The sequence below is a fragment of the Drosophila sulfurigaster genome, chromosome 2R, assembly GCF_023558435.1.
Source record: "Drosophila sulfurigaster albostrigata strain 15112-1811.04 chromosome 2R, ASM2355843v2, whole genome shotgun sequence".
NCBI classification, from domain to species: Eukaryota; Metazoa; Arthropoda; class Insecta; order Diptera; family Drosophilidae; genus Drosophila; species Drosophila sulfurigaster.
Window position 1 is genome coordinate 36,418,569 of NC_084882.1, and position 14,835 is coordinate 36,433,403.

The 14,835-nt window shown below is 44.6% G+C and overlaps 5 protein-coding genes across 5 annotated transcripts in view; 2 read left to right on the forward strand and 3 right to left on the reverse strand.

Moving 5' to 3' along the window:
- Positions 1-12,961, forward strand: part of LOC133836578 (trypsin inhibitor-like) — a 42,814-nt gene extending 29,853 nt beyond the window's left edge. Inside the window, exons 2-3 of the mRNA XM_062267152.1 lie at positions 12,580-12,695; positions 12,749-12,961. Of these exons, the coding sequence (XP_062123136.1) occupies positions 12,626-12,695; positions 12,749-12,930 (252 nt within the window). The 5' untranslated portion in view covers positions 12,580-12,625 and the 3' untranslated portion in view covers positions 12,931-12,961. The remainder of the gene's footprint in view (positions 1-12,579; positions 12,696-12,748) is intronic.
- LOC133838051 (myb-like protein AA) lies at positions 2,742-7,431 on the forward strand. The gene is made up of 2 exons (XM_062269001.1): positions 2,742-3,214; positions 3,786-7,431. The coding sequence occupies exons 1-2, from the start codon at positions 2,807-2,809 to the stop codon at positions 5,766-5,768; spliced, it is 2,391 nt and encodes a 796-aa protein (XP_062124985.1). The 5' UTR covers positions 2,742-2,806; the 3' UTR covers positions 5,769-7,431.
- LOC133836853 (uncharacterized) lies at positions 8,539-10,351 on the reverse strand. The gene is made up of 2 exons (XM_062267441.1): positions 9,920-10,351; positions 8,539-9,864 (listed from the first exon to the last, which is right to left on the reverse strand). The coding sequence occupies exons 1-2, from the start codon at positions 10,349-10,351 to the stop codon at positions 8,539-8,541; spliced, it is 1,758 nt and encodes a 585-aa protein (XP_062123425.1).
- LOC133836567 (uncharacterized) lies at positions 11,103-13,394 on the reverse strand. The gene is made up of 2 exons (XM_062267137.1): positions 12,963-13,394; positions 11,103-12,557 (listed from the first exon to the last, which is right to left on the reverse strand). The coding sequence occupies exons 1-2, from the start codon at positions 13,392-13,394 to the stop codon at positions 11,220-11,222; spliced, it is 1,770 nt and encodes a 589-aa protein (XP_062123121.1). The 3' UTR covers positions 11,103-11,219.
- Positions 13,395-13,433: 39 nt separating this feature from the next.
- On the reverse strand, positions 13,434-14,541 carry LOC133836573 (tabinhibitin 2-like). Its single transcript, XM_062267144.1, has 3 exons — positions 14,332-14,541; positions 13,874-14,274; positions 13,434-13,817 (listed from the first exon to the last, which is right to left on the reverse strand). The coding sequence occupies exons 1-3, from the start codon at positions 14,524-14,526 to the stop codon at positions 13,517-13,519; spliced, it is 897 nt and encodes a 298-aa protein (XP_062123128.1). The 5' UTR covers positions 14,527-14,541; the 3' UTR covers positions 13,434-13,516.
- Positions 14,542-14,835: the final 294 nt, after the last annotated feature.

Below are 14,835 nucleotides of genomic sequence, written 5' to 3' on the forward strand. Positions count from 1 at the left end.
TCTTATGAAATGTAATCAATAATCATACTTAAAATTCAGACTTCTTTATGACTGAGCGCATATTCCCTTTCTCGTTTAGTGTATTCATCTAGCATGCTATCATGTTTTTTTAAATGATGCCGCTGCAGGCTGTTTGTATTGGCCAAAATGCGCTAACAATTTCAGCGATTAGGATTGCAATTGCAATGCAGCATAAAGAAAAATAAACTGCAATCGCAATAACAGTTGCAGCTTCACTTGGAGTCGCGGTCGAAGTCGCTGTCGCTGTCTTAGTTGCTGTCTCAGTTGCTGGCACATGCATCTTCATCTTGCCACATGATGCATGTGCTGGGCACATGCACGTACATGATTGGCCGCCAGGCAGCAGCAGCATCGATCTGAGCAATGTTGCACGTTCCAGCCACGCGGCTGTGTGGCACAAAACTTTCTTTCGCCAGCCAAACACAAAACACAAATCACAATAATCGTAGTCAAATTAGACAATATTTGCGCCCCAAAACGTAGCTGATTATTATTTTATTTAATACGTTTTTTATGGATTTCATTTCCATACCCCGCGCTCTCTCTAAAATACAAGTACAAGTATGTATAAAGTAATTTCTGAATTTAAACATCATGATTAACTAAACTACCGAGCAGCAGTCGCAGCAGACTGAAGTCCAACCAAATGTCTACAAATGATTACGCATTTGAGGCAAAAGCCGCAAAAGTTTTTTTTATTTTTTTTGGTGAAATTTCAGAGGCCTCTTTTTGCCTTCTTTGGCCTGGCCAGATGGATGAGCGATAAGCCATGGCAAAAGCACTGAAAACGAGCTCAAGAGTTAAGAGCCAGCTAAAGTGCAGACTGGTCAGATCGTCTTGGCCAAATGGCCTGCACTTGTTGTAGTTTCAGTTGCAGCAGCAGCAGCAGCTTCGGCTCTAATGGGTCGTGTCTTTTGCAGTTTCAGTTGTTGCTGTTGCTGTTGCCGCATTTTAATGCATTTGGAGATCAGGTGTTGATGCTGCAGTGGCTGCTGCTGCGGCTGCTTCGGTTGCAATGTTGACTCTCGCGGACTGCTGCCACATTGCTGTTGATTTCTGCGTAGATTGCGCTTAAATGCTCCTCGCAAACAGCATCTGAAATATTTATACCATGGCATTTTCTCTTCGCCCTTATCTAAACTATGCTAGAGAATACTTCCTCCTCTCTCTCCCTCTCTCTCTCTCTCTCTTGCCCTTCTTCTTTCGTTCGAAGTGTGTTGTATGCAAATTTGTTAAGTCATTTGTATTTGTGGTTCTCACGCTGCCACAACAGACCAAGCCATTTTTATTCCTGCTTGCTAAATGAAATGGAACCTGCAAATCAATTGACAATTTGAACAGTTACTCGTAGTTCTACTTGCCACACGATTGCGATACGTGAATGGTGAACAAGCGAGTCAAGCAAAGACAACAACAATCACAATCTGCAACTGCAACTGCTGTCAATACGATTTCGTTTTCGATGTCGATGTTAATGTCGATTCCGATTGCTGGCTGCATCGATATCAAACTCAAACTCAGACTGACCACTCAACTCCCCCGCCAACCACTTCGGCTCTGGCTCTGACTCGATGGCAATTGAACTGTTCTAAATGCCCGAGTTGTTCTGTTCGATTCGCGAAATCTATGCAAATGAAACAAAAATAAAACCACAAAAATCGAAGCAGAAACCAAAAACTGAAACTGAAACAGCGTGTCAGGTTTATATATGTTAAAGCTATAGCCAAAGTCCAAGTGCGGCTTCAAGAGATTTACGAGCCGAGCACGCCAAATGTGTTTACACTTTGTCACCCTTCTGTCAGTTTGATTTATTTATTTGCAGATAGCCAGCAAAAAGCTGAGAAGGCTAAAAGTAGCTGGCCAAATTAAAATGCAAGTATTGCTGGAATGCACACAGCCAAACTGAGGCAATATCTGAGAGTGTGGTGAGAGGGGAAAGATGAGGGAGCCAATGTGAGGCAAGGCGAGGCAACAGCAACACCAAGTGCAAGAAATGGGCGAATGAATGAGTGATTGACTTATGCAGCCAGCTGACAAGTGGCTTAAATAAATTAATGTGAATGTGAATGTATTCGAGTATTCGCTATTCACATATTCGCCGAGTGTTTGAGTGTCCGTTCCGAGGCGTGGATGGTGCTTGAAATCAATGCACTCTGTTCGATTTCAGTTGAACATTCATACAACTAATGTGCTTCATATCACATTTCCCACTTCTGTTTTTTGTACTTTTGATATTGTTTCCGTCACTTGGAATGTTCTTCACAGATATTAGCTGTTATAATTTCTGTCTTTTCATTATTAAATGAGCCTCTTTCTGTCTTTACTTTTATTTAACAACGTTTTAGTGAATGACTTGTAATCTATCTTCTCACAGGCTTAATTTAATTTGTCTCATTTTCTTCTTCTAAAATACTCTTCGTTAACTCCATAACTTCTCCTTCTTGTATCTTTTCAATTCGCATTCTTGATCATTTCCTTATACTTACGGATAATTAAACAACATTCCTATTTTAATATCGAATTACTTGAACAATTTCTTCTAGTCTTGCTAATTTGATTTCTCTCATTTTTTTACCACTCAAATATTCCTCGATATTCTTAGCTTTAATGAAATGTTTATCCAAAGTTTCCTTTCTAACTTATCTTTTTTCTTCCTTTCAATTCACATTCTAAAAGTTCTTGATCATTTCTTTATACTTACAGCTAACTAAAGAAAAATTCATATTCCAATATCAAATCAAGAAGTCAAAGCATTTTGTTCGCACTGGAAATTCACGGACATCAAATGATTGGCACCGAGGAGATGTCCACATCGACTGGCATGGATATAAGTGAATCCTTTCGTGCCGAGGATCTCTCGAAGACGGACTTCTTCGACTTTGTCACAGCGCCTGACATGGGCATTGGCATCGGAGTCGGCGTTGGCGTCGGAGTCGATGTGGCAGCCTGCGTAGACCTGCAACAGCAGCAACATCATCAGCAACAGCATACACAACAGCCACAACACAGTCACAATCACAGCCAAGGACATCAGCCAAACACGTCACAAACGCCACAGCAGCAAAGAAATAACAACAACAACATGACGCACGATGTCACAGATGGAAGCGGAGGCGGGGCAGGGATTGTGGCAGTCAGCAATCGCAATGGCACCACCAGCAATGGAGGCGATCCCACGTTACAGGGCTACGAGGTGTGTATCAAGAGTTCTTTCAAAACATACTTAATAAAATTACCTTCCAAAAAAATATGATTAATGACTAATCAAATTGGGAATCCTAAAACAATGATTTCAAAAGCAGAATAGCGTACTTTAAATAACAATTTTGAAGAGTTCTGTTGTTCACCTAATTCAAATTCTTCTTCTAAAGAATGAGCAATCGATCATCTCTTTCGACTTTGAAATTTATGCGCTCATTCCGTCTAAATCAAATTTTATTCCTTAGTGAAGAATGTTGCTCTTTCATTGTTGTTAAAGACAACTTCCTATAATTTCTGTATGTTCTTTCCCTACTCCCTTGCAGTAATAAAATTGGGAATCCTAAAACAATCATTTCAAAAGCGGAATAGCGTACTTTAAATAAACATTTTGAATAGTTCTGTTGTTCACCTATTTCAAATCAATCATCTCTTTCGACATTGAAATTGATGCTTTCATTCCGTCTGAATCAAATTTTATTCCTTAGTGAAGAATGTTGCTCTTTTCTTGTTGTTCAAGACAACTTGCTATAATTTCTGTATGTTCTTTCTCTACTCCCTTGCAGTTCTGGCACCAAGACAAGGACAACAGCCGCCTGGACTCGAGCTCGATATTCGAGGACCTCGATCGCTACTGCTGGCAACAGCAGCTGGTGACAGCGAGCGGAACGGGGAGTGTGAACACGAGCAGCGTTCGATGTAGCACCCAACCCAGTCCCACATCTCCGCAAGCACATCCCCTACAACAACACCAGCAGCAGCAACAGCAACAACACCAGCAGCAACATCAACACCAGCAACACCAGCAGCAGCAACAACAGCCCAATGCGAGCAGCTCGTCGAGTGCGGCGGGCAGCAGCAGCGATACCATCAGCAGCCTGGAGACAGCCGATGGCCAGATCTACACACTGACAGTATTAAACGGAGCCGAGCCCTGGCTGAAGCGGGAACCGGAGCAGCTGCCCAGCTCGCTCGATCTGGACAGTCTGCTGGGCAGCTTTCCGGGCTACATCAAGTCGGAGTATCCCTACGACGACAGCGGCTTCAGCACGGACGGCAAGGATGTGATTGTCAGTGGGGCAGACGCCAATGGTCTCAGCAGTATTTCGCAATCCCAATCGCAGCAATCTCAGCACGGACAGACGCTACCCTCACTGGTCACGGCCATCTCTCTGGCGGGTGGCGGCGGCGGAGGGGTGAATGATCTAGGCCAGCAGCTGGCACAGTTCCAGAACAACAACAACGACTGGCACATGGCCGATCACAATGCGGAAGCGGAGCAGAACTCGGCGGAGTCGCTGCTGCGCAGTGCACTCCAGGGCAAAGGCTATGCCAAGGGACTGCAGCACATGCAGAATGGCTTGAGTTTGCCCGTGGTGAAAGACGACGAGATGCGGCGATTGCTTTTCACGCCCGACGATGCTGCCGACGCTTTGGGATTCGCGGATTCGACGCTGAGCACGGCGCAAATGTTCGAGGATGCGCAGTCGATGGGCCAGGTTGGCGGCGGGGGCGTCATGTCTGCGTCGAATCATGGCCAGCATGGCGGCAACGCCACCAACATTATTGTGGATGACATGTTCCTGTCGCTGGAGAACGCATTCAGCGATGACTTCGAGAAGCTCAAGCGGCTGGCCAACGAGGTGCAACAGTTCTGCAGCGGAGGCAACGGCACGCCCACGCCTGGAGATTACTCGAGCAGTGATGTACTCATGCAAATCTCGCCCAGCGGCACCGCAGCGAGCGCAGCAACAGCCCCGCAACTGCAGCCATTAGCCAATGCCCAGCAGCAACCACAACAGCAGCAGCAGCAACCGCCGCCGCAGCCATTGAAGCCAGAGGTGTCAACGTCGACTGTGAGTCCAGCTGGAGCAGGAGGTCGCCTTGGCGGCGTCAGCAAGCCGAAGAAGCAGTACAAGCGCAGCAACAGCAGCATCAACAACAACAATAACCCGAGTGTGGCCAACAACAACAGCAAGGCGGGCAACGGCAACAGCAGCGTCTTAGGCGTCGTCATCGGAAATGGAGGCAGTTCCTCATCGAGTGGCAGCGCCAGCAGCAGCAGCAACAGTCCGCCCGCCAACTGCAATGCCAGCGGTGGCTCAGGCAGCTCGGGAGGAGGTAGCTCCGGAGGAGGCGGAGGACAGCGTAAGGAGCGTTCGCTGCATTACTGTTCGATCTGCTCGAAGGGATTCAAGGACAAGTACTCGGTGAATGTTCACATACGCACGCATACCGGAGAGAAGCCGTTTGCTTGCTCGCTGTGCGGCAAGAGTTTCCGGCAGAAGGCGCATCTGGCCAAGCACTATCAGACGCACATGACCCAGAAGAACAACGGCAGCCTCATCAAAGGCAGCTCCTCGAAGCATCAGCGAGCCGGCGCCAATGCAGCCAATGCGGCAGCGAGCTTAGCTCAACAGCGACAGCTGAGTGCGGTGTCAAGTGCTGTGGCCACGCCCAGTCTGATGAGTGCGGGCGTTGTGCTCAGCGGTCCCAATACCCCGCCCGGAGTGTTACCCCCGGCCAATGGGCTGCTGGCGAATCGGTAACGAACCCAACAAAGCGAAACCACACACAACCAACTATTTCTTGTTCCTTACTTACAAAAATACAAAAAAAAAAATGAAAGAATAGACAAAAAACAAACTAAGATTACAACTCGAATACTCTTTTGGGAGCCAACTAAATCCCGCATCGATCATTGATGAATTCCTATCTCAGCTTTCTGTGCAATTCCTATAAAAAAACACACACACACACTAGAAGCACTTCCAAATAAAATACTCAACTTTCAACACACACATACATACACAAATTAATTTTAAATGTGCCAAATTATAAAGAGAACATAAAGTAAAATGCAATCTTAAATATATATGAACTAATGAATTAATCAATTAATTAACTAAACCTACTTATAAAGTAACAAGTTGAAACGAAGCTAAAAAGCAATTTTACGAGTGGTGATATCAAAATGAGGCCAAACGCTTCCTTGCAAACAAAACAAACACAAAACACAAAAGAATCAAACAAAACTCTATTAACTCACCCACATTTTATTATTGTTAAACCAATTAATTATAAAAATATCATATTTATGAATTAATGAATGTCTTCTTAGCCGCGTTTCCTGTATATTAAAAGTATTTCATTCATTTATAGTTGCTTTGTCCAAATTAGCATAAAGAAGATCGTCTGTGTAAATACAACTACTACTATTAAATATTTCAAACGAATTTGAACACTTCCTAAATTAAATTTAATCTCAACTTCGGCAAGTCGAAGATTAAATACTCTTGCAGTCGCTTCTTAATTGTTTTTGAATGCAAATTAATTCTGAATTTTGCATTCTTTTGTGAGTCGCTGCAAGTGTATTCTTAGCACAAGTTGATAGATTTTAGAATTTATGGTTTATCTGCAAAGATTTCTTAAGTCGCTTAAGTATTGGCTACATAAATAAATAATACTCAAGTTACCCGCTGCTCTGCCAAGTGTTCAGGTACTTAAAAAGAGATCCATGAGATGCGTTTTTTTGTTTATTTTACGCATTGCACTTGCCATTAATTTTGTATTTGTTAAAGAAATCATTCAAAATGAATATAATGAAAATATATACAATGTTTCTTCTCACACTCTCAACACAAACAAAACGAATGTACTATAAAGAAAAGAATATATTAAGTATACGCATAAGTAAAACAAATTAAACCTAGAGTTAGATGTTAATGTAAATGTTAATTAAACTGCCAATTATTATGTGATAGTTTTAATACAAATACTATGCAAATATATCTTTTGGTGTTTGGGTTATGTTACAGATATTACGATTAAACAAAATTGTTATACTTTTATGTACTTACTGTGAACTCTGCAATATTCTCTAATTTATTGAATTTAGTTTATGTACATAATAAACAAACTTGAACTTGGCGAACACGAAGACGAAGACGAAGATACTCTAATTCATAATTAAGCTCTTGTTTATACATAAATACTTTATATATATATATATACTCGTACTTGCATTCATACTCCTAATGGTTAAGCAATGAAATTACACTTTTAGTTAAATGTTTGTTAGTTATTATTTATGCAAACCAACCACACACAATGCTCTAGCAGCTACATAGATCTTACTCGCTAATTATCTAAGTATTTGCAAGCGATTCGATATACAGAAGAATAAAAGCGTTTTATTGACAATTCAATTACCTCTCTTCACACACTTTATAGCTGGCATATCTATTTCAAGCCAAGTCTGTGCTAATTAAACAGAGAGTCTACAGATGGAGATGGGTCTGGCCAAGATCATCAGGGGCATATAAATAATTTTCTCCAATAAAGGAAGCGCATGAAAGCGCATGCAGCTGTGCATGTCAACAACAACCACGACAACAGCAACAGCTATGGCAACAACCAAAGCAACAGCAACAGCAACAGGCGGCACTTGTCAGTCAAAATCAAAGTGTGCAGCTACTGCTGCATTAACAGCATCATCAGCGTTTTGTGCTGCCGCATACTTGCAGCTTACAGCTTGCAGCTTGCAGCTGGTGGCGGTGGCTGGGGTTGCAACCAAATGCGGCACGCATGCGCCAGCAGCCATCAGTGCAGATTAGAGAAAATGTTTTACTCGCAGCCGCACGGCTGCAACAACAACTTGACTGCGCAGTGAGCGGCAAAGTCATTTGAGATCGAAACATGTCGATTAGGGAATTTCAAGAGGCGCCAGTTACCAGCGCAGGTGTCTCACATCATCCGCATCGACGTTGTCGTCGTCGTCATCGCCATCGTCTTGGTTGTCGTGGCACCTTGGGGGAGCTGCAGCCAAAGTCGCCAGCCGAACAAGCATCTTAATTGCATTTCATGAACTTTGAGCCACAGACTTGCTCGCTAGCTGCCTGGCCAAATGAATATTGTTTGCACAAAGGAAAACACACAACAACAGCATCTCAATGGGCTTTTCTTGACAAATTAATATCTACGGTGATAACAGTCGAAGACTGAATACACTCAGTTACTCTTTAGTATCCCTCCTTCTTTTTGGCCTACGCCACAATAGTTACCTTAGCGTCACAGAGGAAGAAAGCACCGCCAGGAAGGCAAAGGAAGACACACAGCAACAGCATCTCAATGGGCTTTGCTTGACAAATTAATATCTACGGTGATAACAGTCGAAGACTGAATACACTCAGCTACTCTTTAGTCTTTCACAGCCAATGGCACAACCGGGCGAACACATGCACCGGGGATCTCTAGGCTCTTCTTGACAAATGAATACCTACGCTGATAACAAAGACTAGACAAAGAGTGTATGCACTACTATTTATTCTTCCGCCTCCTTCGCAGCCAATTCCACAAGAGTTCACTCAGCCACACCGAGGAAGAAAGCGCCGCCATGAAGGCGAATCCATACCAAATGTATTGCAAATCCTGCAGCTGCATGGCGCGGAACTCTCTGGCCGGACTGAGATCGGTAAAGTGAAGTTCTCCCGACTCGACCAGCTCCATGAACGCACTCTGCGTATAATGCGAGGTTAGACCAGTGGCTGCCATGTCGAGTATCAAAGCTTTGAGTGGCTCCAGATAGATGGAGTTCTCTTGCACTGGGAATCCAAAGGGTATATTCTGAAAGAAGCAGAAATCGGTGCGCATGCGAAATAACGGCTTGGTGAACGTCTTCTGCTGGGCATCGATCACCACCCACTTGGTAGTGGGCATCATGTAGCCATACTCCGTGTTAAACGAATCTCGCATGCTGATGTACGTGCTAAAGTCGGGCTCCACATAGAACATGGGTGCGTACTTCCTTAGCGATGCCAAGCGAGCAACAAGCTCATTGTATTCCTCCGCCCAGGCTACGATCTTGAGGTGGGAAGCCAGCACATCGTCGAAGTTGAGGTAGGGCGCCTCCTTGGGCGAGCTGGTCACGTAGGCCGAGAAGTAGGAATTGTACCAGGCGGTGAGCAGGAAGCCCAGCACACAGATCTGCACGTAGATGACGCGCACCACAATTGGTGCCCTCAGCACCTCGTAGAAGGATTGACCCAACGCTCCCCTCAAACTGTTCTCGTGCATCACGTAGTCCATGAGCTGCACTCGATAGCCATGCTGTCGCAGCGCTGTGGAGAGCGTCAACGAGGTGAGCACCATGGTGGCCAGGGTCAGAAGAAAGGCAGCCAGCTCAAAGACGCGCACGTAGTACTCCGAGGGAGGAACATCCGCCTCGACGGGCAGCATGAGGCACCAGTGCATCTGCTCGATGGGATAGGCGAAGCCGCGCAGAGTCAGACGAAAGGGAAAGGTGATCGCGAAAGAGAGTTCCACGCTGCCGTTGTTCACAGCGTTCATCACATCCGTGGAGGGCGCAAAGGCGGTGGCATTGGCGGGAAAGGGCTCGACGAAGATGCAGTTGTACTTCTGCTGGAAGTTCGCCATGTAGTGACCGACCACGCCCTTGTAAACCGCTTTGCCCTGCCTATCATAGTAGCCAATTATGCGGGGCGAAGAGCCACCGATGATGATGGAGAGTTCGAAGCCATGAAGATTTTGTAAACGTTGTGGAAAGATGATTGCTGATGGTTCAAAGATGCGCTCTTCGAGTTGAAAGCGAGGAAAGTGATTATAGCTGTAGAAGTTTTGAGTCAACTGAAATGAAATACCAACCTAATATTTGAAACATTTTAATTTTAATCGAATTCACCTCAAAGTCCTCGAACATCACCAGAACATTGAGCAACTTCAGTCTCCAGCATTGCGTAAATAGTTTGTAGAGAAATGTCTCGTCCACTTCACCTTGCTGCACCACAAAAACCACTCCAGATGTGGTCATCGTACGTAAATTGGCCACCAGAGCCTTGAGCAAACCCCGATGGATATCCAAATCAGTGTTAATCATGTAGACCACAGACAACACTCTATTCGATTGCTTGCTATAAAGAAAGTAACCGACTCGCTCATCAAGCTGCAACACAGGCGTTTCTATTGCCTCCATTAGACTCCTGGCAAAGTCATTTCCTTGCTCATCCATCACATAGCTGGCGTTATGGTTTTTCATTAGCAGCAAACACTCGAAATTGTCCTCTTTTTTAATGCGGCTCAACAGTTCCAACACTCCTGTGCTATTTTGGCCCATTGTTGTGCACAGCCAAAGGCAAAAGCAAATCACCAAGGACCAAGGACAGCCCATGTTGGACGTCGAGGCACAACTGCAGGACTCTGATTAATGCATTGCCTTTTTTAAAGGGTTGCTAATGAAAGCACAGCGTTGTCCAATTAGCCCTGTGTTATTGCGATGTTCAACAAGCGGCGCACAAAAACACGTCCCAAGAGATTACAAGAAATGTCCTTTTGTAATTGTAGCAGCTAATCAAATCGTACTTAAAAGCGTGCCAACAGCATGTCCCCTAATGAAAATTATCAATTAACTGGCCCATATCCTTCACAGCACTCAATTCAAACGGAATTTTTGATTTGTATTCAAAAACTTTTCGATATTTAAAACCGAAATGCAGAGTGCTGAATTGCGTAAAAACATCAGGCCAAATGACAATGTCCTTAGGAACAATAAATTCTTATTTCAAGAGTTGTTATTTCAACTTCGGCAAAGGCTTGCTAAGGATATCGGGACTAACATTGCTAATTTCAGGAATTCAGGAACTCCTTAACTAGACGACTATAAGAGGAACAAGAGGCTAGAAGATTGACTGAATTAATGATTTTAGATCAAAAAAGCTTTATTCATTTAATGTAGAAGGATTTAACGAAGTGTGATCAGCTTTAATAATATAAGTATAATCATTGTGTTAAATCTACGTTTAACTTAAATTGCAGCTTTCATTAAATTCGATTATCTAGACAATTCGATGATCTAGACAGACAAAGTTTTGCAATTAATCAAAACGATTATTATCCATTTGAAATTAATTACAGAATAAGATTATCTGGACTGCTTATTAAAGCAATTAAGTTTTCAATTAGCCACGAGGCATAGACTCTTCAAGTTAAACAAGAGGCAGATGACGTCCAAGTTTGGTTTTACAGTAGAAGTGTAATTGCTCGAGCAGGAATACGATGAAAGCGAGGGTCATCATCAATGTGCCGGCGATTAAAATGTGGTGCAGATCCATCAGGTGCATGGCGCGGAACTCGTTTGACTCGCTAAGATCGGCCAGACTCAATTTGCCGGCAGTTATCATTTCACTAAACGCCATGTCACGCCAGTGGGCCATTAGGCCAGTGGCAGTCACCTCTCCGATGAGGCGTTCCAGAGGCTCGCGGAACACGGAGTTGGGCGCAATGGGAAAGGCGACCGGGATGCCGCGAAAGGCGCAGAGATCCTCGCGAAAGGTGAACAGTGGCGAGGTGAAGACCTGCTGCTGCTGCTCGATGATGTTCCACTTCTCGTGGGGCATCATGTAGCCAAACTGCGTGTCAAAGGAGTCGCGCCTCTTGAGAAACCGCTCAAAGTCCGGCTCGATATTGAAGATGGCCTCGTAGCGTTGCATTTTCTCCGAGTACCTGATGAGCTGCTGATACTCTGGATTCCAGATGACAATCTTGAAATGAGACTTTAAGATGTTGTCGAAACTTGAGAAGGGTTTCTCTCGAGGACCGCTTGTGATGTAGGCAGAGAAGTAAGAGTTGTACCAGGCGGTGAGCAGGAAGCCCAGCACACAGATTTGCAGATAAATGCCGCGCACAAAAATCGGTGCACGTAGCACTTCCTTAAAGGATTGTCCCAGTGCTCCTCTCAGGCAATTGTCATGCAAGAGAAACTCATCAGGCTGCACTCGATACCCATGTCGTCGCAAACTAACTGAGAGCAGGAAAGAAGTCAGTATTAAAGCGCTGAGAATGATGAGGAATGTGTGGAAACCCAACACTCGGCTGTAGAGCTCGCTGTGCGGAACCAGGCCAGGCACAGGCATCATCAGGCACCAATTAAGCAGCTCGAAGGGATACGTGTAGTTATTCGAAGGCTTCTCCGTATAAATGGCAGCCAAAGCAAACTGCACTTTGCCACTGAGAACTGCGCCTCTGAGCTGCTGCGCCGGCACCAAAGTTGATTCGTTCATGGGCAGCAGTTGCTTCAATCTGCAGTTGTACTTCACCTCGAAGCAGTGCATCAAGTGACCCACAAAGCCGCCGTAGAAAAGTTCGTTATCTGAACGTCGATAGACGATGAGCCGAGGCGGAGAACCGCCCACTAAAGTTGGCAATCGATAGCCCTGAAGATCCTTTAAGCGAGGCAGCAGAATGGGATTAGTTGAGTTGTCGATGCGTCGCTCGTCAAGCTGAAATATGGGAAAAGGCGAGTAGCTATAAAGCAGTCCAGTTGCCTAGAAATACATAAAGCAAAGCAAGTTCAATTGAAAATTAACTTACATCGAAATTAAAATTTAAAATCATGAAATTATTTCTCTGTCTGCTGTGCTGCTTTTTGGTCTTCTTGCTGGCCAACCCAGAGAAAACTGAAGGTAAGTCTTGAGCATGTAAAGTTTAGCAAGTTCTTTAGCTTTTTCCAGCTTAGAGCGATGCATGTTTAAGGCGGATGCCGGTCCGTGCAATGCCAAGATCACAATGTTTGCCCATGATCCCTTCGAAGGTGAGTGCATAGAGTTTCTATATGGCGGCTGTGGAGGCAACCCGAATCGCTTTGAAACAGAAGCCGAGTGTCGTAGTGCTTGCAATGTGTCAGAAGTGTTCAAATAGAACTCTGAAATAAATCTTTTGTTAAAACTTACCTCAAAATTTTCGTAAATAGCGAGAGCATTGAGCAGCTGTTTGTGTTGCCAGCACCATTGAAAAATTGCATCCACTTGCAGCTCCTTTTGCAGTATTAACAACAAAGGCGCTGTGCTCCACAATCCTAGATTTAAAGCCACAAATTCCAGCAAGCTCTCAGCTGGTGACTCAACAAAAACAATGCTCATCAAGTTGCTGGAGTGAAGTGTGTCCAATTCATAGTTCGATTTTGAGATGTTATTAAGCACAATGAAAGGCAACTGCAACTCGGACCAGAAAGGAGCTGGAGCTCTCTCAGAGTCACCAACAATCAGTAGATAGTCAAGCTTTTGCTGTCTGTGCATTTGCTGCACCAGCTCAGGAATAGATAAGCTCCAGCTGACCTTAACCAATGGCAATAGAAAACTAAACAAACTGAGCAACTGCCTCATGATTCACTCGATTGAAGTGCCACACGAATTGAGGTCCTTTTATAGCTCGCAACTCGCTCGAGCTGCACGCCAACTGCACATTAGATAGTTGAGAAAGTCCACAGGGAATAGTTTATTGCACTTTACATTAAGGCTGCGAAAAGCTGTAGGCGGGGGGAGTCGAGCATCCTCATTTCAACGTAAGGCTCGTGATTGTTGTACTGCTCGCCGAGGGCGCAAAGATTTTCGTAACTGTCGTCCTGCCTGGCACAGTGAGTGCCAGGTGGCGAGGATACGTTATAGATGGGCTTATCAATCATGAGATCGGTGGCAAAGGTGCAGACCAGGCGAAAGTTGTTCGAAATACCTCTCACAAAGAAGATGCCGCTGCAGCCCACGTGACTGTTGCGATCCGTCATCAGCAGCGCCACTTGCCGCATGGTTCTGTCAAAGATTGGAGGGTGATCAGATGGGAACTAATACTGTCTATCCATACGCACTTTTTACTCAGACTCGTTGGAAGCTGCAGCACCATACTCCTGGTGACAAATCGTGTATCCTCGAACCAAACTTTGATGGTTTCCTCTAGTAACATAGGGAGCAGGCTTGATCTGTATATTCCCGCGAAGCTTACGCCATCGTAGATGCTGCTAATGGTCGTGTATTGTGGCGAGGACATGCAGGGCTGTATTATGGTGGCACATTGAGCTACATAAATGGTGGCCAAGTTCTCCAACTCCTCAGACCAATCCATGCGCGCCATTCGCGCAGCGGGCAGCAGAGTTTTCGTGTATCCCGCGGCCACCTTGTTGCGGTAATTGTTGAGCAGATGCAGGATCTGCTGCTGATGGGGCGCCAGGTTAATCAGCTTCGTTCCTGGTAAGCACTCGCTGCTTAATTTCTGTAGAACGGAAGTATTCTAAAGTTCCAACAGGTGTTTAGTATAAGGCAGACTTACCTTCAAGTATTGGCATATTAAGTTGTTGGTGCCGCAGTGAGTTCCTCTGCAGAGTTCTTGATGCTTATCAGCTAAGGCATTAAAGGACATGCAGAGCACAAAGAGCAGCTGTTGAGTGAGCAATTTACTCTCCACCAAGGACATGCTAGCAACCTCTAGAGCAGCGTGTTCCTGACTAACAAGACTTGCTTCCATTTCTTCTACTTATAACCAAGCAAAACAGTTGTTGAAGAACAACTAAGTGGAAATGTTATTTCAGCTAAAAAATATTTACTCATTACTCATGCAAACTTATTAATCAACTTTTATGCTAAATAGAAAGTGAAAAGCAGAAGTAGTTAGAGGGGATTCTTCATTAGGTCGCAGCTGGAGCATTTTTACAGCCATGTGTCGTAAATATTGTTTTATTATTGTCACTTGAGGCAGTTAATCGCATTTAATTGTAAATTTCCCAAGTACAAGTTTATGGCGAGTGAGCACTTGTGGAGTCATAATGAGCTGTTC

Excerpts from the sequence above, each read along its gene's own strand:
- LOC133838051 (XM_062269001.1), top strand. The coding sequence starts at position 2,807 with ATGATTGGCACCGAGGAGATGTCCACATCGACTGGCATGGATATAAGT. Across the intron at positions 3,215-3,785 it reads CCACGTTACAGGGCTACGAG|TTCTGGCACCAAGACAAGGA; the intron begins GTGTGTATCAAG and ends ACTCCCTTGCAG.
- LOC133836853 (XM_062267441.1), bottom strand. The coding sequence starts at position 10,351 with ATGGGCCAAAATAGCACAGGAGTGTTGGAACTGTTGAGCCGCATTAAA. Across the intron at positions 9,865-9,919 it reads TGATGTTCGAGGACTTTGAG|TTGACTCAAAACTTCTACAG; the intron begins GTGAATTCGATT and ends ATTTCATTTCAG.
- LOC133836567 (XM_062267137.1), bottom strand. The coding sequence starts at position 13,394 with ATGAGGCAGTTGCTCAGTTTGTTTAGTTTTCTATTGCCATTGGTTAAG. Across the intron at positions 12,558-12,962 it reads CTATTTACGAAAATTTTGAG|GCAACTGGACTGCTTTATAG; the intron begins GTAAGTTTTAAC and ends ATGTATTTCTAG.
- LOC133836573 (XM_062267144.1), bottom strand. The coding sequence starts at position 14,526 with ATGGAAGCAAGTCTTGTTAGTCAGGAACACGCTGCTCTAGAGGTTGCT. Across the intron at positions 14,275-14,331 it reads TAATATGCCAATACTTGAAG|AAATTAAGCAGCGAGTGCTT; the intron begins GTAAGTCTGCCT and ends TCCGTTCTACAG. Across the intron at positions 13,818-13,873 it reads CCAACGAGTCTGAGTAAAAA|AACCATGCGGCAAGTGGCGC; the intron begins GTGCGTATGGAT and ends AATCTTTGACAG.